We start from the raw sequence: 23,541 nt of genomic DNA, 5'->3' as shown, positions 1-23,541 counted from the left end.
GAAAGATAGTTTCCAATATTATTTATCCTATTCGTAACAGATTTTATAATGAAAGAAGCAGCTATAGCAGTACTTATAAAAGCAAACAAATTTGGGATTAAAACAATGAGCCGCTTTTTTACTGACTTATTTTAATATAGTTTGAGCCCCATACATTTCAAATATTCCATGCAGACTTTCCCTGTATTCTTGTAATTATACTACAAGTATAATTAGTGAACATAAATAACATCAGGGAATACTGCTCTTTCAAACTGCTCCTACTTAGTTACCATACAAAATAATAAAGAAAAGCATGGGTATGAATAATTGAGAGTGGACATCCATCTCAGGCCAGGAATCACTCCCAGGGGTGGTTTTTGATGCCATCTGTTTCAAGTCCCCCCTAGACCCTAAGTATTCTTACTACCAGTGGCCTCAACCCATATATTTAAACAAATAATAAAACATAGCAATACATCATAGAAACTAGAATTTTTTCTGGACCTAAAGTTATAATTTTGCTTTTAAAATTATTTGGCATAAAGCCATACATTTAGTTTACTATTGGTTCTTATTTCTCAGCAGTCACTGTACATATTCAGAAATTGTGCAAAGTGAGAAAATAAGACCTAAACATTGTTTGCAAATGAAATGAAAAATTTATGAAGACTACATTGACAATGCAGTTGTTACGATGTTAGGTTTCAAAGATATTTAATTAAATATGTATTAACTTTTGTTGTAAGTTTTTCCAATTTGAGGGTCAATACATTTCTTAATATTTAGAGTCTCAGATATTTTGTGGACTCAGCTGACCACGTATCCCTTTTACAGTCCACTGAGGTTTTGGGGGGTACCATTTGGCCAATCTCTGGAAAGGAGACTGCTTTCAGATCACAGACCTTCTTTAGAATGTGATCTGGATGGAAAAAATTATTCTCTCTCAAATTACAGACTATTTTTTTAAAACCAGAATACCCTTTATTAAGTCAAAAAGCTGTGTTTTTCTTCCCCTTAATTCAATTAAACATATATTTATTATGAGCTCTTAAGAAGCGTTCATTGGCTATTTCACATTCTGGATGAATGATGCATCCCTTCAAGGCACAGAGAACAGCTACAGACTAACAGAAACAAGTCTTACTGACAGATGTTAAACATGAAAACATCCTACACAATGTTGGAGGCCGCCACTGAGATGCACGAATAATTCTGAGGTTGACGGGTTAGGGCGGAAAGGCCACTGGAGAAGTGGGTTTCAAGGTTTCAAAAGGAAATCCTTGCTCTCCCAGATAAAAACGAGTTCCTAAAATAAGGTTTCAAGAATTATTATTATTATTTTTTTTTTTTAAAGAGAGATCTTGGTGGGAGCATTTTTTTCCCTGTGTTTTCTACTTTACCTTTTGAATACAATAATATACATAACATTTTCAAAAATCTAGTTTCACTATTAACTTAAGGAAGGAATCAAACTCTACTGCATGTCATAACATATTACGTCTTCAAATAATTCACCTAGAAATTTCAGAATCCCAGATCAGTACAGTAAAATTCCCTGTTCAGGAATGCAGAGGGGAGAAAATAATTCTGAATCAGTGACAATCTAAACAATAGAATGCTTTAAGATAATAGTTATGTTACTCTTAAGTACCAGAAGTAACATTAATGGCTTCAGGAAAAAATACAGCTTATGTGGGCAATTACTATATTTTATTATTTTTGAATGGAAGTAGGGCAAAGCCACCAATAATCAGAATGACAGAACATGTGAAGGGTATAGAACTGCGGGCATCAAACGCTACCCCTAGGATCGTACATGAGTTGCTTTATGAAATAGATAGACTCACTTGTAGTTAGGAGGTTGTATAAAAATGTATGCTGCTAGAGTGCTTTTAAAGACTCTCCAAAACCATGTGCTTCCCTAAGTAAGCTAAACAACCACCTGCAATCTTGTTCAGATTACTAATTTCTTAGAACGCCGTCCCCCATCCCTACCGTTTTCCCATTAAGAGGTCAGATTTCAATCAGCTCTATATTAACATGCATTCTGTCTCAGAATAATATGAATATAAATGGTATATTCGGTATTTAATTTTTCCATCTTGCCAACAAGATGTCTTAAAATTTAAACTTGAAAAAAGTAATATAGTGCTTACATGTTTAAGGATAACATAAGAATCTGAGAATTGTAGCATAAAGTGTATCTTCTCTGTTAGCTTTTTGTAAGGTTAAAGATTTTGACCTGAAGAAATACATTCTTTTTTAAGTTACTGTTTTTCATTTAATTTTCATAGAATTTTAAACGTTTTATTTACCTGAGAGAATTTTTTTCCTAGCTCCATCCCTGTTGTTGTAAGTGCCAAGATACTGTACTTTTTTACTGCTGAGTAACAGTCCATCATATAAATATACCAAATTTCCCCCCCCTTTTTTTTTTCTCTCAGATCTAGGTAGGGTTCAGGTTTGGGTTCAGGTTAGGTTTTGGGACAGGTGAGGGTATGTATCTGGTATCCTGCAGTTCAGAGTTCTAACCTGAGGCAATTTCATACCTCAGGTTAGGTCTCTGATCTGAGACAGGTTGCCAAGTCAGAAGAATTATTTTATTTTTTTATTTTATTTTATTTTATTTATTTTATTTTATTTATTTTATTTATTTTATTTATTTTATTTATTTTATTTTATTTATTTTATTTTTTTATTTTATTTTATTTTATATTATTTTATTTTATTTTATTTGGAAGCTCCACACCTCGCATGCAGCCCAGTGCAGGGCTTGAACTCACAAGCCTGAGATCAAGACCTGAGCTGAGACCAAGAGTTGGATGTTCAACCAACTGAGCCACCTCGGAGCCCCAAGCATTCTTTTACTTTTTTATTTTTTTCCCAAGAATTTTTTTAAGTAAATGGGAAAACAAATCTTTCCTCAGGCCTAACATACAACGTTCTTTATTTATCGCAGCTCCTTCTGCCAAATTCTGCTACTGAACCGTATTAATAAAGATCCCAATGTCATGCTAATCAGAGGCATTAAAGCAGCTTGTATCAATTATTAAAATGTCACATCCTGTTTGTCCCCCAACTTAAGCAACTTTTATTTCAGCTTCCACAAGCATAACAATTTTAACGTGTGGATTTAATCAAAGCAAATTTTAATATTTTCACTGCAAATTTGGACACTTTTGCTTACAAATGAACAAGGGTGAGAAATGTTAGCAAGGAATTGTGGTACTTGCTGAGTCAGGAATTTTATATCATGCTACTATTTGGCTTAGTAATTACACTTTTAGAGATTATTCATACTATAGGGGTGATTATCAGAAAAGGAGAAAGGACGACACAAAAAAAGATGTTCAATATAGCATTATTTATAATCCTAAGAGTTCTAGAATGGGGATAAACATTTTTAGGGGCAGAGCTAAAGTGAACAATGCCCATGGGATAAATTTAAGGAAAAATGGCAATACAAGAATAAACTGAATTGTTTCAACAATCTAAAATGCTTGTTAAAGGAAAAATTCATATACAGTAAAAAATTAATGCTGTATCGCTAAAGGGTGGAAGTACAGAATCTTTCCATACTTCTTTATGTTTTTGGTATTTAAGTTAAATTGATCACCTTAGCAAAACTCGTATCACCAAAAAAATATACTTAAAAAGCAAGATTTATCTTTTTAAAAACCATATCTAAATTTGTTCTACTATATGTGGCTTCCATGTTTATTTATTTATTTATTCTTAAAATTTAAATTCAATTAGCCAACATATAGTACATCATTAGTTTTGGATGGAGTGTTCAATGGTTCATTAGTTGCGTAACACCCAGTGCTCATCACATCACGTGCTCTGGTTAACGGGGCTTCCATGTTTCAACAACAAGAGTTGGCACTGTGTATTCTCAAACAATGAACCAGCTTATTTTGCAACCCCCTTCCTCGTACTATCATTGCAACCTCTCCATTTTTTTCTTAATATTATATACCAGTTCTTGCTCTCTTACATAGTAGCATTGGAAATATTTCTTACTTTACCACAATATTTCCTAAACATCGGGCCTTCAGTTTTTGCATGTTGTCATCCAAAATCATAACTGTAAAGTAAAATATAAACAAATAAATAATATAAATTTGAATGAAAATGCAAAACCTTAAAGCTTAAACTTTTCCATGTTTCCTATATCCAACCCCCAAAACTGGAGCTCCACAGGCATCTTTAATTCCTATGAGACCATGAACATATAACTATGCTAACATGTCTCACAAAAAATTAAAAGAGCATATGCTTTGATTTTTAACAAGATCATGAATTTTCCCTCAGGACCTCCCTTAAGTAAAGACACTGCATTTCAAACATGCTGTTAATTTCATAATCCATGTTTATATCCACTTCAACATTGTCCTCTATTCTACCAAAAACATTAAAAATATATGCAGCTTTTCAAAAATTAAAGGAAACAAATCAATTCTAAAATACACCAAAAAAATATTTCAAGCAATAAAAATAAAGTATTAAAAAGCCTCAAAACCCCCTTTTTCTGATTTAAAGCTTAATATCCACTTCTGAGCTTTCAAGAACCATTTAATTCCCAAATATCATCCCAGTGCTGTGCCACACTGTTATAATCCTGAAAGATTTTAGGAGGTCGAAGCTTGACTCCATATTCTGTAACCCCCAGTGCAAACTGGAAATGAGAATATATCATCATATTTTAAGCTCTAATTGATCCTTTCTGTTGCTTCATCCATCCAGGTCATTCTACTGAGCGAAGCTATGAGAAAAGGAGGACATTGTCCCCAGAAAAAATTAATCGTTCCCTTCTTTGTCTTCCCAGAGCACTTTGTTTTAAAGTTCTATTCTGACAATTAGTAGTGGTATAAATATTCCACTCACAAGACTGGGAGGTCATTAAGGGTGGAAGTCAAGCCTCACTAATCTTTGTTTCCCCAAATCCCAGTACAGTTGCCAATTTACTCTGCACCCCTGTACAAGTATTACACCTTCAATTTCTCCATATGAAAAGTGGGAGTGATTCTTTTCTCAGTGTTGTTATAAAAATTACTTGAAGAAAAAAGTGACAAGCTTGTGTAAGGTACTCAATGAATGTGGAACTGTTAAATTACGTTGAATATTTTTCACACACACAAAAATAGTTTCCTTTCCTTTCCCAAGTGGATACCATTTTTTTATTATAATACTGAATACTACATTATGCTTCTGAATCTCTGACTAACCACAAAACATAAAAATCATGTGTCATAAAGTCACTACTTCCTTGGTTATAGATACTTTAGTTCTAACGTTTAACCTATGCTGTCTGTAAGCCAATGGCTTTCAGACAACGAGAAATTTCTGTACTGAAATTTCATGAGGCATCAAAGCTTAACTCTTTCTTATAGCTGGATATAAGAATACTGAAAGGGAAATGTATTTAACATCTCCCACAAACATCAGCCCCTAAAAATGGCTCAACACAAAGCAATTTTTCCGATAAAAGGAGCAGGGATGACAGAACTGTTCAAAGTGAGGATTTCACTAAAGCTGGGTTCACCTTCCCATGCCTGGAAAGTCACTGACTTCACAGAATATATGTTTCTGCCCTAAAAAAAAACAAAAAAAACCTGAAGTTTTTTTCACAAATACATCTGCTAGGCTAAGTCCAATGATCCACGTTTTCTTAACTGATCATTGTCCTAGAAAGAAAATACAATATTTCTATGTCAGAGAGGCAAAGATAAGTCTCTATATTTTATAGTTTACATGCAAATAGAAACTATATGTAGGAATCATATAGAAAACCCCAAAGATGGGTTTTCCTCATAAATCTATTAAGCTAAATTGTGTGACATTATGCATATAAAATAACTTCTGTTCTTTGTATTCCTTGTCTGTGAAATGAATGTGTAAGTCTAAATCAAGTCGGCCTGTCTGATGTCTCTGACGTATCAGCACACGACTAGCTAAGACTTAACTCAGTCTGTTTGCCGGAAAGTGCTGTGTTAACGCGTCATCGTGTTACACCACGCCCCTGTGAAGCGTGTGGCATTATCATTCCCATTTAGAAATAAGGAAATTGAATTTCTGAAAAGTTAGGTGACTTGTTTAAGTTATGTAACTAGCAAGTGGAGCCCAAGGGAAATTGCTAACCTATTATAGCCACTACCAACAATCTAAAAACAAATATTTAAAATACGTTAGGTCTCATTGTCACATACCACCAGCATGGATGGAGTGAATTTTCTATTTAGACTCTTTACTTTTTATATTTATCTTTAGCCAACAAGGTTCAGAAGCCTTATCATCCCTCCTCAATTATAAGGGGAAAAACTGCAACTTTTGTAGCAAAACACCCAAAGAAACAAACAAAATAAAACATGATGGTTCATGTTGTATATAGGACCTAATCAGCTGTATTACCTCAGCACAGTGATTCAGTCTCTCTGGGCACAAGTTAACTCATCTTTAGAATGGTAATGATACCTCTGAATTCAATATAATTCATCATTAAATGAGATGATGAATGCAAAGTACTCTGCACCTAGCAAGTATTCCGTACATATTAATTTCCCAGCCATATCCTTTACGTGCCTTATAAATACTATTTTCTTGGTTATGACAGTCATTTAGAACATGTCCTTGGAAGTCGACAATCTTATTTTTGATCCAAATGACTAATAACAAAATTAAGGCATGTATTTATAGTACAAAGTATTCATTCAAACAAATATTTTTAAGCACCTACTGTGCAGTTTGATTCACATTAGACATGGAAAAATACCAAATTTATAACCTTACATATTCCAAATAATCAGGGTCATTTCTCACCATTGTATCCTGGAACACTTTTTCCTGCTTGTCCTGGAGGAGGTGTTTTAGAATTACCTAATCCAATGCATGATGCTGTAATTGGGGATCCAGTCTCTGGAGAAATAAATATTATTTATCATTTAATATTTAAACTTGCGATCTTGATGTTTCTTCGGTATATGCGCTGCCCCCTACCCGTACCCAGTTTGTCCTAGAATTCAACTGCACAAGGGATAGATGAAGAGTGGAAATGTATTTTTAAAAATGAAAAAAAAATTCAGTAATCGATACTGGATTAACTTTTAAAACTTAAGGACACAAATTGAGAATAACGTATGGAGTAACGCTTCTTCTAAAGAAAGAGAGGTCTCGCTAACGTTCTTGGTTATGAATCAACAGGCATGAAGAATGCAGAATTATGTGGCTATGAGAATTTTACCACACATGCTAAAAACTCAAAGATCTCTAGAAAAGATGCTTTCTCTTAACTCACCTAAAGTTATTTTATCATGGTAAATAATAGTTACACGCAAGATACTTCTGATATCTGTGGCTTAATCTCTGGAATAAGTAACGCAAAAATTTTTGGGAATATAGGAACAATGTCAACTCTAATTTTTAAAGAACTACAGATGCCTAGAGACCTTGCATCTAAAGCTTTACCAAATTGCTCTCAATCTGTTGTGCCTAGGCTTCTAGAAGGCAAGCAGACAGGACAAGCAGGCAGGTAGGAAGGCAAGAAGGAAGGAAGGAAAGAAGGACATTTATGCTATGCTGATTATTTCATGAAAACCAGAGTCTTCACCACGACCTGCAGAGATGAACAAAAGTGATAAATTCGTTTTCTCTGTCTTAAGTTGTTAATAGAATAATTGCAGCTATTATACGATAGCCATAAGTTCTGAAAGTGATTATTTTTACGGACAAATGCATTTGTTATTATTGGCGAACACAAGTTTGGGGTTAGCAGAACCTTTTAAATATGAGATTTACATGTGTGGAGGAGCAGGATAAGAGGTATTGACCGTGAAAAGTTTTGGCACTAGTGGCTTAATATTATACACACAAACATACAGTACATATACCCAAGGGATTAATTGTCAAACCAACTGGCTCCAAAGTAATCCAAAATATTAAAAAACATCTATCTTCCTAAGGAACTCAGAATGTATTCTTTCCACTATGGCTTCTCCCTAATTTATCATACATTTATATCACTTTAGAATGGTGGGAAGAATTTATTACTGTTCCTTAGTTTCCAGAGTAGTTCGGTTTATTATTCACATTTTATGGACAGTGGCTCAGGTGGCATCAATAACGGAAGATGGACTCCAGAACATTAAAACACGGTTCCTAAGTCACAGTCCAGTGCTTAAGAAGCTCAGCCATATGGTCACCGCTGAGGAGAGGCAGCAAGTCACCGGAGCAGATATTTCTGATGTTTAACAAAGAATTTTCAAATGGCTTCATACCATGACAATGATTTCATCCCACGACAAATGTTTCAAATGTGTTCATACCATGACAAAAAAATGGACAGGTATCATACAAAATGGCGTTCCGTCAGTCATTCAATACCCCCGTCTTCTCTCCCTACAGCACGAGCAAAGCAGGGAAGGAAACCCCCATATTCAGAAAGGTTAGCAACGTTTTTCCCTATGTCTTTCTAAAAATGTCTCAGTACTGACCTCAGCTGTCCTCCAAACTGACAGAAAGACAAGAACAGTGTGGTAACAGGAAGCAACCCTGTCCAGTGAGAGCGAGGAGCATAAAAGAAGGGATGCAGACTAAGCAAGGTGACGACAGCCACAGAAGCTACTAAGACGCAGGACGAAGGGAGATGGCCCCCTTACGACGCTTCTGTTCCCCCTCATACCCTGGACAGGGGGGGCAGCTGCTAAAGCACATCTTCTGTGTTAAAAGTGTGTCACATCAGGTTGAGTTCATCACCAGAAGCACTCCAATGATTTCAAGTTCAAACTCCCTACATTTCTCAACACCATCAAGCCTCTCAGCAACTTGTCAACAGATGGCTTAGGACTCACGAACGAGCCTTCCGATGGCTTCGGGACCTGCTGTCTGGAAGAGAAACAAGCACAAAACCACCACCACAGCGCTCTCACTGCACTCTGCTGCATCTCGTGTCCCTGCGGATTCTTAGGAGAGATGTGGACACTCTGCTCTTCTTCCTCTAACACCGGGAGAAAGGAGATATGGGAAGAGGAAGTGAGAATAAACCTCGTCTTCAACAAAGACAAGAACGAGTTGGTGACGGGCTGTCCGTTTGTGCTGCCTGTGAGATTCATCCGCATCTCTGGCCAGTGATTACAGTTACAACCTGAACCTGGGAGATTCATCCGCATCTCTGGCCAGTGATTACAGTTACAACCTGAACCTTCAGCTGTTTGGTTATAATCAATGATTGGAAGACACACGAGCACATTCGTCTACATGATGACCTTGACGGGATGTTAAGGGCAATGGAAAGGATTATCCATTCAGGGACTTAAAGTAGACAATATAGGGGCGCCTGGGTGGCACAGCGGTTAAGCATCTGCCTTCGGCTCAGGGCGTGATCCCAGCGTTATGGGATCGAGCCCCACATCAGGCTCCTCTGCTGTAAGCCTGCTTCTTCCTCTCCCACTCCCCCTGCTTGTGTTCCCTCTCTCGCTGGCTGTCTCTCTCTCTCTGTCAAATAAATAAATAAAATCTTTAAAAAAAAAAAAAAAGCAGGCAATATAAGTCATTCGAGTATCTCACTGACTTTAGTTTGATACTCATTTGGGGGTTTGGAAAAAGAACTTTTGGTAGTGACATGGAAAAGATACATTCAGACGCAATGACAGTTCCTTGGCTCCACAGAGAGAGCCATAGTTAGGACAAAAGTGGGAGGAGAACGACCATAATGGTTGTTACAGAAACTTTGGTTTTCTCTATCTCTCTGAACATCCTGAGATCCATCCTGAATGTCCATACTGATCCACCTCCACAGCCAGAGTGTGCCCGTGTGCTCACACGTTCACGCACACAGACGTCTGGTAACCACCCTGGCTCTCAGGCTGGTCCCTGTGCAAAAGAGGCTTCTGGTTGGGGAAGCCCTCGGGCCTACTGCCGGCTTTAATCAAACTTCTAAGGACTCCCAAAGCCCCATTGCAAAGATATTCTAAAATCATCTGCTTCACACTGTCCAGGCTATAATTAACCGGCTAGCAGTTATCTAGGGAAGCAGGAAATCCGGATGTCACACTGTGACCAGGAAAAGAGCTGCAAACCAGAACATTCTCTTTGAAGAACAGAATTGGATGCTTCATTTGGAGAAATCTTTCCAAAGATACCTAATCTTAGAAAGAGACACCCAGGAAGAAGATGGCAGGGAACTGAAGCTTGTGAAGAATATGTTATTTTGGTCCGTTGATAGTCATACTGCATTCACGGCTAATGCAGACACTTCACTTTACTGCCTCTCTACCTTATTGTGTTAGTGAACTGGTGTCTAAGGGAATTTTCCTTAAAACTTCTAACTCTAAAGGAAGAAAAGGAATGAAAATGAATATACATTTTTTTCAAATATGAATTATGCTGTCTATTATGCTAAGTGCTTTTTGTTTATATTATTGCATTTAATCCAACTACATAGGGGGATAGGGAGAAAAGGGAATATTCTTTTTACAAATGAAAAATACTAAGGATTAACCTAGAAAATTTAAACCATTTGCCCTGGTTTGCATAGTTCTTACAGACAAGAAGAATGAAATAGACAAGTGTACCACTTGTGAGGTTCTTAGGGAGAACACAGAGGGCTGAAGAGAAATCACCAGACTGTCTCAGAGACACAGTCCTGGTGACAGAGAGTGAGCCCAGCCTCTCATATTCGTAAGTGGAAGTAATGTTGGGACATATCTCTTATTAGCAAACACTTATTGAACAGCTACTATATGTTAGGTGCTCTCATTAGAACTGGGGATAGAATAATAAACAAAAGTGACCACAATTCCTACCATCAAGGAGCTCACATTCTAGTTGGAGAGACAAACAATAAAAAACATAAATAAACCATATGGCATGTTAAACAGTCATGAGCACTAAGAAAATTTTATAAAGAACAGACAGGGTATGAGATGTGATGCGGAAGAATTGCAATTTTAGATTGGGTGCCCAGGAAAGACCTCCCTGAGAAGGTAACATTTAAATAAAGACCTGAAACAAGTGAGGACCTATGTCACATGACATCTAAGGGCAAATAATCTACGAGAAAGGAACCACACATGCAAAGGTCCTGAGGGAAGCTTATTCCTAGAGTGTTTCAGGAGTAGTTAGGCAGCTGGTGTTATTGAAACAGAATAAATGAGGAAAGTATTACCAGGAGATAAGCTCAGATAGGTAGTGAGGAGACAGATCATTTAAAACTACTTTGAAGTCCTTGTAAGACCTTAAGCTTTCGGTGGGAGAGATCCTGCAAGCTAATGAGGGCTTTTGAACAAAAAGTTAATGAATCTCAACAATGCAAATAAAATTTATGTAAATATTTGTACAACATCCAGGTTCTGTGATCAGATTGATTTTATTTGGGCTTTTGAGAAAGATGCGTATGAGAAAATGCGTGGACAGACAGAGGCTGCATTAGAATAGTTGTTTAATACTGAGATTTCTGTGGCTTCCTGGACATGAGGAACATGAGAATTCACTAGACTAGCAGAAAGACTAGGGCACAGTCAGGTGGTGCCAGGGAGACAAGTGCCCACATAAGCCAAAGAGAATCACTTTTTGTTACAGAAGTGTGGGGGTGTGTATAGAGCAACACGACATTTCTAGAAGGCAATTTGGCAATTATAAAGCCCTTAAAAATGCACATACTCTTTAACCCAGTTGTACTACTTTAAGGTATATATATAAGGAAAGATTTGTAAGAGTTCACAAATATAAAGCATTAAGGATATTTATCACAGTATTATTCATATGAATGTTTAGAAGATTGTCCAAAAATAGAGATTATTCCATATTAAGAATTAATGCAAAGCTATTCAAACATCATAGAAAAATGTCTGATAGGAAATAATTCTTACAAAATATTGTTTAGAAAATCTGTAAAACAGAACACATAATATGATTCTTTTTTGTAAATGCTATGTGTTGAACAAAAATATGTATCTTGGCAAGATACACATAAAAATATTGACAGCAGTTATTTATGAATGGTGAGCAAAGGGGAAATTATGTTGAAGAATTCAGAAGGCTACATCGACAACTTTGAAATTTACCCACCGTGGAGATTTAGGATGGCTGCAATTCGTCTGACCTATGTCCTCTCTATTTGAATCTGGGCCACTTTTTGATGGCTCTGAATAAGAGAAAAGAGTGGAAGCGATTCTTTGTCTCCAGGCACAGGCATGAAGAGTTTTAGATCACTATCTCTGGAACCTCTGAGCCACCATGTAAAATGGCCCATTATTCTGAATCTTCCCCACTAAATGCCACTTGCAGGCATCCACATCAACAGTCCTGACCAACTCCAGCCTTCCAGCCATTCCAGGGCATGACACTAAAGCCATCTTGGACCCACCAGGCCAGCCCATTCACCACTAAATACTGTCTGAGTTGTCTCGATCAACAGTACATGGAAACAAACAAACAAACAAAACCCCAGGACATGGAGTGTAAAACCCCTGCTGATCATTGCCCATAACACACACCCATGAAACCATGACACGTGGTTATTGTTTTAAGCTGCTAGGTTTTGAAGTAATTTTTTTTTTTTTTTTTGCACAGCAATAGACGCTTGGAACACTTGCCACTAAAAACATTATAAAATCTTTCAAAAAAGAACTAGTGCAATTCTCAAAAAGAAATTGTGCATATAATTATCTGAAAACTCTCTCCTAGGCAGTGGTTGAAATTAGGTTCTTTCTGGGTGCTTGAGAATCATCTGAATCCGCAGGACCAAACACAGTCTAGTCCCTGACATTTTATGCTCAGGAAATGTTTGCTGACTAGTAAATACATACTTCTTACATGGGTTTAGGCTCCAGTTCCCATTATTAAGGTCAGGGTTCTTAAAAAATAAACAGCGACTCACAGAATAACGCAATCCTAAAATGAATCAGGGAGTGGGAGATCAGAGGCTTTAGAAGAGAAAAAGCTGTATGTTACCATTATAATTCGGTTCCAACATTTTCTTATCTCAGGAATGATATTCAAAGGTCAGTCCTTCAATACATACTTACGGAATTCGCTGGAAGGCATTTCTTTTAATGAGAAGGCAGTGTTAAGTGTAGAAAGACATGCCAAACAGAAATAGCATGTTCAAAGGTGGAGAAGTTAGACCATCAAGGGACTGACGGCAAGTTACTCAGCATAACAAAGCTCAGGGGAACCGGGTGGCTGAGAAAGAACAGGAGACAAAGCGAGAGAGAGCAGCGGAGGCAGATCATGACATATCTTCTGCGCCATGATAAGAAATGCAGGTATCATTAGGGAACAAGGAGAGACACAGGGAGTTTCAGCAGAAGTGATTGCTCAGAATCGCACGGTAGAAAAATCTCTTCAGTTGCACACTGGAGCACTAAGCTGGGATCCCAACCCCAGAGCAAGAAGGCAGGTAGAAGCCGGTGGTCTGATGAGGGTGAGCAGGAGTGGAAGGCGAGACCAAATCTGAGGTATGCTCAGAGTCAGAGGGTCGTGGCGATTGTCTGGGCACAGAGACTGAGCAAGAGCGAGACGTCCAGGACCACCCCAGGGTTTTTGCTCACACATGAAAGGCAACATGGAAAGAAGAGTAGATGTGAGTGAGGGTTAAGAGGAGGAACACAACGGCAGGTTCAGAGAGCCCAACTCTGCTGCATCTGAAAAGCTGCCATTCTGTACACACCGTGGTTCTAGAAACACTACATTTACGCAATATAGATTTAGGAGTTGGTGGCCCATGCCGAGAGCTGAAGTCCTGGAAGTCAATCAGTTCGGCAGCCTGGTACCACTGAGCCATATTAATCACAGCATCATCATGGGCATAAAAGCAATTTGTAAAGAAACCATTCTCTCCACCTCTGAATCTATACAGTGCGCTATAAATAACTTGAACGGTGGTAGCAGAAGAAAGCAGAACAGTGAGATGTACACTGGTGAGAGAAAATCAATTTAATCTTTGTGTTCACGAGATGGTACGATTACCGTTTAAAATACTTAATTCAAAGCAGCCTAACTTTCTGTACTGGAAGCAGACCATTAATTTCAGCTGTGGTCTTATCCTTCTCCCTTACCAGCCCCTTCCTGCCTCTAACTGGGGGAAAATTCATAAATAACCTGCAGTTGAGTTAGATAAGAAACATTGAATTAATGAAGGCATGAGATAAGACCTGGGAAGGGAGGCCTCTGGAGAGCAGAGAACAAGGAGAGTTCCAAATCTAATCTTCACTAGCTGGTTGACTCCGAGAAATTAAACTCTCTATGATTACCTTTTCTCAGGTAGAAACTGAGCTCTCATGTTCCAAGTTTTCTTGAGTCTGGATTATCTACGGGCCAGGAGGCTAACGATGGTCTTTATATACATGAAGGGTGAGTCATAGGAAGGAAAGGAAAAGGAAAATCTTTATTGAGTGTTAACGACAGGCTGGGAAGTCGGCTGCATTGTTTGTACATATTTCACTTCCTTTCAAGCTTTCTACAAGCCCACGAAATAAAGTGCAAGCGGAAGATCAAGGACTCGCCCATGGCTATCGGGTCAGCGGCTGAACCAGGACTTGAAGGCAATCCTGTTAGGATTCCACAACTCTTTCCACTACGTACATTGCTTTTCCAAGGAGAATAGTCACCTGTGGTTTTCGGAATCAGAACTGACAGCAAAAGAGAAATTGGGAACTATTTGGGGGGTCAATGGACCCACAGTGTAGGGGTTTACATGCACCAGCAGGAAAAAGATATTTCCAGACAGTAAGGTTTTTCAATGGAGGGCTTAGGAACTCTTTTTTTCTTATAAAGATCTACAAAAACATAACAGATTTTTACCTTTCAAGAGTGGATTAAATGTGATTCTTGCCAAAGGTAGGAGGATTAGAATAGATGACATTTCAAAGACCAAACCAACTTTATATTATTAATCAATTTCCCAGTGTTCAGTCTTCTGTGAAAACATTATCACTAATACAATAATGAGTACAAATAAATACTCCAAAAAGCAGTTGTATGTAACCAAACTACTTCATGTAATCGTATTTGAAAAAAACCCCAACTTGATGTTCCTTCTACATTACCAGGCTGTGAAGAGGACAATGTCTGATTCAGTGGCTGCTATTTGACTTGGGAGATTCATTTTCAGATGGATTAACAATTTGTAAACAGTTATTCACTTTCAAAAAGAAAAGCCTCATCAAGCCTGCTTTACATTTGACAAGAGATTATTCCTTCCGCAAATCAAATTCAGGTAGCTTACCTCTAAGCCCCTGCTTCTCAAATGATCAGTAAAAATTACCTACCTTAAACTAATGAAGATTGCTCTAAATGAGAAAAAAAAAATACTGTTGCCAGGCAACAAGATGACGTCAGGACTTTTCTCTCTCAGCAGATGGATACTGTCGGCATCGCTAGCTGAACATTGCTGCGATGCCACTGCATCCATAAAACTGTTTTTTCCCCAATCACAACTTCTCATGCTGAACTATGTAAAATGTCTTCCCAGGAATGAGGAAAAGGAGATGAGTTTATTTTTGACCATTGCATTGAAAAACCCAAACAGGCAGCAGGCAGGAGTGATTCATTCATATCACTAAAGACTCTGCATTCTATGATTTGAAAGTAGCTTAGGGTCTACCCTGGACCCAGCTCAGGGGGCGAAGGCGTTGCCAGCGCTGGCAACGCCTTCACCCCCCACTTCAACCCAGCACTTGGAATTCCACAGTGTGCACTTAAAGGCGTTTGGTGCAATCCAGTGTCTTTGAAAATACAGGCCTGTACTTTAATGAAGCTACACCGCTCGGACTCGGACATTAAGTAAAACCGAAAAGCCAGGAATAACAAAGAGGCAGAAAGTAAACACAGGAAGGCAGTCTGGTCGTACACAGGTGTATTTCACGCTGAGATCTGCCGCCGGCGGAGCGTTTGCTAGCGACTATTGGCACCCAAGCTACAGAGAATAGCTTGTAAATAATTAAAGATAGAATCTTCAAGGTAAGTCACCGTGAAGACGCTTTCCTCACTGTCATATCACCCGTATAAAGCCCCTTATTCCTTAGTCCTAGAAAAGTACTTTGCAGCAAAATAAACAGGATTTTGCAGGGGGCGAAGTACATTCAAGTTATAAGAAAGTCACACATTTTGCACATAGTTGAAAAATAGTTTTTAAAAAAGGCAGAAATATGGGGCGCCTGGGTGGCACAGAGGTTGGGTGTCTGCCTTCAGCTCAGGGCGTGATCCCGGCGTTATGGGATCGAGCCCCACGTCAGGCTCCTCCGCTGTGAGCCTGCTTCTTCCTCTCCCACTCCCCCTGCTTGTGTTCCCTCTCTCGCTGGCTGTCTCTATCTCTGTCGAATAAATAAATAAAAATCTTAAAAAAAAATAAAAAAAATAAAAAAGGCAGAAATAATAAGAATCACAAAGCTTCCAATGATGAATTCCGAAGATGAAGAAAATTCCCTACTATGGACTAAATTTAGGACTATACCCTGACAGATTAGAATCTCTTGGCAAAAAGCGTACCAACTTATGCACAAAAGTAGAATGTCTGAGAAAGCAGGGGTAACAAAAGAAGAGGATGATCCAGAAAAACAAGTGGCTTAAGCTTTGATATCCTACATATCAAATCCTCAAGTGTTGCCCTTGTGTTTCACAATGAGCCCAGCTGGGAGAAATGAGATGGTACTACATTTGAACCTGTACCATTTCCCACCGAGATCCTTGCTCAGGGTAGTTGTTATTAACTTGCAATTAATTATTCAATGTTGTGGATTTGATTTTTGTAAAGAAAAAATATTGCCGTCTTTAAAAAATCCTGGGCTAATGGATCTTGTCCAGATAACCCTAAGGATACGGCTGAGTTGGGTCAGCCTAACCAATTCTTACGGTTAAAGCTGTCGTCCGAGTTGCCTGTTCTTAGAAAGTACATCCTATCAAATTGTGCAGAAATCAGGATTATCACGTCAAGTAGCCTTGACACATTTTAATAATACGGTATTAGTGTTCTGTGTACTTTTAAGACCAATGATTTTGATTTAAGAACTGGCATGACTGAAGTTTGCTGGAGGATTTGGAGCCACTTTAATAAAATCCAGAATTATCGGACTCCTCCAAGAAGGAGGATTTAGGCTATATCTAGAATACAGTGACTTCAGAACTGGCAACTGCAATTAGAACTACAGCAGCTCAATCAAACAGAGACAGAAATACTGTGATTACTCTAGGACATAAGAACTCAGCCAAGACGGCTCAAGGCAGATAAAGAAAGATCAATAACTTAAGTTGTCACCAATGTCTCAATCCATTAGGTGACTACTGTTTTCTCATTGAAATCCCTCCTTAGGGCTTCTGAAATTCTATGAAGAATCTTACTCCCCCATTAAAGTGATCGAAACAAAACAAGTAAACAGACAAACAACAAAATCACCCAGTTGCTCCTTGAGTTGGCAGCTCTTAGGTCACTTCTATTACTTCCTCTCTACTTGGGCAGAAGGTACTTGAAACACTTTCAATGCCAGCTCTGTATCTTCTGAGGCGGACCACACAGATAATATTCTGGCAACAGATGGGAAGAATCATGGATTCCTTTCATCTCACCCTTTTACCAAGTCGTCCTTTATAAAAGCCTTTGTGGAACTCGAGTATTCTAACCTCACAGTCGTCGTCTTTAATTAACCGACTGACGGCATGTGAAGAAATAGTGTATCTACCTAAACAACATTAAGAAGTTGGACGCCAAGCTGTTTGGTTACAATCATTTCTAAACCAGCATCACAGCTTAGTAGTAATTATCAAGGAAAGGAGAGGAGAGGAGAGGAGAGGAGAGGAGAGGAGAGGAGAGGAAAGGTAGAAGACCTCAAAAAAGAATAAGATCTACTATGTTTTGGGTTTTAGTTATTAGTCTCTGAAATTTAAGGAAGCTTTTTTTTTTTTTTTTTTTTTGGTACTTGGTCATTCACTCATAAGGAAAACCATTCCTTTATGGTTATCTGCAATCAGAAAAAACAAAAAAACAAAGAAACCTTCCTGCAAAGGACACCATGCACTGCACAGACAGTTCTTTCTAAAATTGTGCTTTGTGTCTGATTTCCGGAAAAGCTAAAAATGATTAATAACAGTACAGTGTTTTTCTGGTGATTGTACACCTGAGGAAAATGAAGTTCTGGCTGTTTATTTTTTTTTTCCTGCACATGAATTACCATAACTTAATGGGACAATTACCTATTCTCTTAATTTCCCCCTTTCTATTATTTATTTTTTTAAAAGATTTTATTTATTTATTTGACAGAGATAGAGACAGCCAGTGAGAGAGGGAACACAGCAGGGTCAGTGGGAGAGGAAGAAGCAGGCTCCCAGCAGAGGAGCCTGATGTGGGGCTCGATCCCATAACGCCAGGATCACGCCCTGAGCCGAAGGCAGATGCTTAACAACTGAGCCACCCAGGCGCCCCTTAATTTCCCCCTTTTTAAATTATGATTGTAGCACCTCTGTTTCTCTCCATGTACAAAAGAAAATGAAAAATTCAGTCAATAATCCAGAGTTTTCAGTCATTTTATAGATAAGTTGCTGGGAAGATAAAACATCTGGATAAATGACAACAATTTGTCTTTTATCCAGATTTATGAACCGAATGGAAACAACTCCCCCATCTAAATTTAACAAGACGAATTTTCTTTATGAAAGCACATACCTTTTGCACTATGACAACCCAAAACCAGCGCTTAATATTTCAGTCGTGTTGAACAGTGATCTTTCTTGAAATGCTCCTACAAGGAGTTGATCAGTTCTCAAATTTTCCACAGATTAGTTCTCAATTTAGAATCTTAGATATTATATAAATCAGCTATTAAAGAGTGTTGATATTAAGGGGCCAAAAGAGAATGTTAGTCACTAGAAATCTGCAGTCGCTAACACAAATTTCACTTATGTAACAAAAACAACATGGTAATGAAAAGGATTGACTGCAGAGTGCCTTCTTATAACTCAAGTCACAGGAATTAATCAATTTTTATTCATACATTTTAGTTACTTAACATATCCCTAATTAATTCCAGCTCATACATCACCGTTTTGAAACAGCTCATTTGTGTACATATATTAATGTTATCAGAGAGCAAAGTCATAAATTATACATTGTATGGAAGGCTCGTAAAAGTGTACGAGTATATTAAAAAAATCAATTTCTAAGTCAATAAAAAGAAAAGAGATCTTGTAGAAAACCTGAAATTTGAAATGAAAAGTATCCCTTTGGCCAAAGCTGAACATTCCTTCAAATGTCATCAGGTTTTTACTGGCACACCTCCTGTGGAAATGCACCCCCATCTATTTGATATGTAAAACATTAGGAAATTCATGACCAAGCCAGAAGTATGGAACTTTCCTTTCTTTTTCCTAAGAGTTATTAATAACTCACAAAGTACCTGCCTTTTCCCCCCTGGTGATTCAACATTACTGTGATATCACCTTAAGAAAGGTGAACGGTTGCAAATATTAAACTTCAGTATCACTTTGCCGTTACCACAACCTACACCTTTGAAAATCATGATTTCCTCTGGACAACCGAATAAAAATTCTAACTCGATTTTGTTAGTAGCCGACATCTGCATCGCCCAGGAGGGATTTCTTCCCCAGCCGGCTACTGCCCACCTCTCCATCTGCAGGCACTTGTGTGCATTAACTGGACACAATATCAAATTCTATAAAATCGGATGGGAGGGGGTGAAAGAATCAGTTGTGATTAGTAGAAATCCACTGTTTTCCACAGTACTGAGCAGCCATTCAAACCCGATTAGAGTGACAGTACCCTGACATAATGTGGCTATTAATTTTCTCTGAACAATACATTAAAGAAAAATAGCAAATTCACAGGAAACTCAGTACTCGCCAGGGACCTCAGATGCTTGTTTCTCAGGCGTCAGTAAGCTTTTTTGTAAGCCTGGCTGCACTAACTACATCTGCACAAGCTATTATGTACAACAATATTAAGAAAAAGGAAGAGAAGCATGATTTTATTTATTAATGTGCTGGTTTCCCTTCAGTAGGCTGTGGCAGGGTGACCTTTAACGGCGGAAAACAAAACTCTTCTGCAAACACTTGTGTAAGTTCACGGTGTGGGAAACAACCCCTCGCTTTGCCAGGGAAGGAAAACCATCTTAAAAGTGACAAGATATTGGGGCGCCTGGGTGGCACAGCGGTTAAGCGTCTGCCTTCAGCTCAGGGCGTGATCCCGGCGATCTGGGATCGAGCCCCACATCAGGCTCTTCCGCTATGAGCCTGCTTCTTCCTCTCCCACTCCCCCTGCTTGTGTTCCCTCTCTCGCTGGCTGTCTCTGTCTCTGTCGAATAAATAAATAAAATCTTTAAAAAAAAAAAAAAAAAAAGTGACAAGATATTTTCTTCTCCCTGCCTAAGAGAAGAACTGTTAGAACTTTCCTAGTGAACAGGGGATGCAGCAATTCTAGCAATACTTTTCTTTGCAGAGGCAATAATTCTTCACTTGTTTTTATGTATTTCCACATATGGCACCGCTCTTTCTCTGAATTCCGTCTTATCTTTTTTATTTCCTAAATAGTTACAAACCTGAATTTAGATAAGAAATTTCTCCCCTGGCAAATAAAACTAGAGAGAATAGAAACTCTTTCTGATTTGCCTTTTATTTAAAGGAAACTGTATTCCACTCTGATCACTCGTTTTATATTTAATGCTACAATGGATATGGAAAACATGTTTTCCCAAAGAGCAATATACAAAAAGATAATGTAAAAAGTATAATTTATCAGCATCAAAGAATTCTAAAATACCAAACACTGAGCTTCAGTTTTCCTCACTCACTTGATCTTCTAGCCTCCAATTATTTTTAAAATCAGGCTTATTTTTTGCAAGGAAACTTGATTAATTTTTGTATTCGAATGTGATACTCTGCCCCAGTTACTCAGAAGATGAAAATTCTGAAAACATTAGCCTAAGAGGGTTGATCTAGTTTGTCGAACCAAGTGGAAGTGAACTAAAATACGTACAGAGGAAGGCCACAAGGTGCTCACAGCTCACTGTTACTTTTGTGGTCAAATGGAAAACCCAACAAAATCCCTACACTTAGTGACGGGGAAAACACGTTCCAGATATCGATTTACTTTCACGTATGTACACAACTATGCCTCAAAAGAAGCAGCAGAGAGGTGTTTCTTTTTTTTAAATTTGTACCAAATTTTATGTTATATCCACTTAATATGACAATTGTTTCCCAAGGATCAGTCCGTGGGAGAAAAACAGAGAATAAACAAAATAGGTAAATAATGTATATAATGATAAAAGTTTTGGAAAAAGATACACTTCTCTGTCTTCAAAGCCAAGCAGAAAAGATTTGATATTACGGAACACGAGAGGGGAGCCAGAGAACCACAGAAAATCTTATGAGAGAAACAGTGCTTTAAAAAAAAGTACTCTGGGGGGGCGCCTGGGTGGCACAGCGGTTAAGCGGCTGCCTTCGGCTCAGGGCGTGATCCCGGCGTTATGGGATCGAGCCCCACATCAGGCTCCTCCGCTATGAGCCTGCTTCTTCCTCTCCCACTCCTCCTGCTTCTGTTCCCTCTCTCGCTGGCTGTCTCTATCTCTGTCGAATAAATAAAATCTTAAAAAAAAAAAAATAAATAAAAAATAAAAATTAAAAAAAAGTACTCTGGGACCAGTGTGCAGGGTGTGCAGGAAAGCGGAGAGAAGAGAGACGCTGATGAGGAGGATTTAAATCAGGGCAGATACTAACGCAGCCGCCACGGCTCAAAGGCAATGGGAGTACTGAGGTGCTATGAATCCGACAGACACTTCAAGGGAAAACCTGTAGCTTAGTGACTTACTGGGTATATGCAAAGTAAAAGAGGTCTTCGGTACTTCACACCCAGAGACCAAGAGAATGGCGTCATCAATGTCATTTGCTGAGACATTTTTAACAAAAGGAATACCAAAGGATCGCTTATTTCTACTGAAACCAGAACCCCCTAAATCCTGAGTGTGTGCCTGTTGGTCACAGTTCAGAATTTCCTCCGGCCCTTGCAGTGTTTCTGAACACATCCGCAATGTTTATGAACATGCTTGGAAAATGCTCACCAGTTTGCCACCAGTGGTCTAGGACAGGTACTCTGAAGACCTTTTTGGACCATTCCAGGGTCTCCACATCACATCGTTCTCCAGCCACAAATAAAGTTTTGAATCTAAATATAAGAGGGGGAGAAAATTCAAATTATTCCTTGAAAATATATGTCAATAACATTATCCTCATTCTTTTAAACATTCTAGAATCTGACCATATTAGTTCTGTCAAAGGAAAAGAGCTATATTATCACAATATCATACTACAGAATGGAGAGAAGCATTTTTTGTGTTGACCCAAAGGTCACCAACTGCACATCACAGCACTGAAGAGAGGTGCCTCAAATGTAGAATTCTCAGCTACAGCCTCTCAGTTTTGAGAAGAGCAACTGAGTTGATCTTTGTAATACATCTGTCATATTCATCTAATGATCAAAGCTAAACCTTTTCCTGCTCGACATTCTCTCTGCTAATTTTAGCTCCACGCTTGATTGCTATATTCTACTTAAGTCTATACACAAAAATATAGTCTTGAGTATCAGCTAAGGCAATAAATAAGCTCATAAATATGATGTTCTTGTTCGTTTTGGTGAGTTTCTTTGGTAAAGATTACTCTGATTTCAAGCACGTATTTATCCAATTCCAAGGACATACATAAGAAAAATAGGTTATTTAAAAGTAAATACCCCTGGGGCCTTCTACGTCAAAAGACTCTTATCAAAAGGAATATAAGGTTATTAAGAGATGAAGAATATTTGACATGGAGCACCATGCCACAGAATTGAAAGGACGAAACAGACAAATGGAATTGGGTTGACACTACTGGTGGTTCATTGAGAGAATGACTGTTTTCTTCCATTCTGAATGTCTCCATGGCCTGTCTGTCAAAAAAGGAATGCATGTTTGAAGAGTTAATTCATTGTCATCAAAGTAATAAACAAATCAATAAAAACCTGCCTACTCATCCTAAACAATGTAATATAGCCACAGGAGATTTCTTACCATTCTCTTATCATCCCATGAAAATTCATGGAGATTCAGACAGTCCCACCCCGATGCTTCAACAATATACTCTTCCGTCCTCTGCTATAAACATACATCTTATTCTATACTTATTCGTTTCTTGTCCATTTCCCACACTGGACTGGGAGCTCCTTAAAAGTATTCATCTTCATGACCTGAACACCAATAAAAATATCTGGGATTTTTTGGTACTTAAATACTTCTAGAAGCTCTGAAAGATGAAGTACACAGGTGGGGAGTTGCCAAAACTTATTCAGCTTGACTCATTCTTCTAAGTAAAAGAGGAAGCATGTTGTTTTGTTAGAGTGTGGAAATAGACAATGGAACAGTGACTGGAGAGAAAAGTTCTGACTATTTCAGGATATTTTTAATGTATAACATAAAAGTGAAAGAATTGAAGAGCAACCACTCGGCTTTCACAGACTCAATTAGTAGTCTAGGAGGCTGAGCAGAGATAACACGAACTGGGTGTAGTACAAAAATAAGGAATGGA

At 38.2% G+C, this 23,541-nt stretch overlaps 1 protein-coding gene across 1 annotated transcript in view; it reads right to left on the bottom strand.

Moving 5' to 3' along the window:
• The window catches only part of ACSS3 (acyl-CoA synthetase short chain family member 3), a 149,047-nt gene that overhangs the window by 26,632 nt on the left and 98,874 nt on the right, over nt 1-23,541 (bottom strand). The window contains exons 9-11 of the mRNA XM_008710354.2: nt 22,044-22,147; nt 6,802-6,897; nt 4,006-4,069 (exon numbers count right to left, since the gene is read on the bottom strand). Coding sequence (XP_008708576.2) covers nt 4,006-4,069; nt 6,802-6,897; nt 22,044-22,147 — 264 coding nt within the window. The remainder of the gene's footprint in view (nt 1-4,005; nt 4,070-6,801; nt 6,898-22,043; nt 22,148-23,541) is intronic.

This window comes from Ursus maritimus, unplaced genomic scaffold (assembly GCF_017311325.1).
Source record: "Ursus maritimus isolate PB19 unplaced genomic scaffold, ASM1731132v1 scaffold_21, whole genome shotgun sequence".
Classification (NCBI taxonomy): Eukaryota; Metazoa; Chordata; class Mammalia; order Carnivora; family Ursidae; genus Ursus; species Ursus maritimus.
This window is presented reverse-complemented; position numbering and strand designations above follow the sequence as displayed.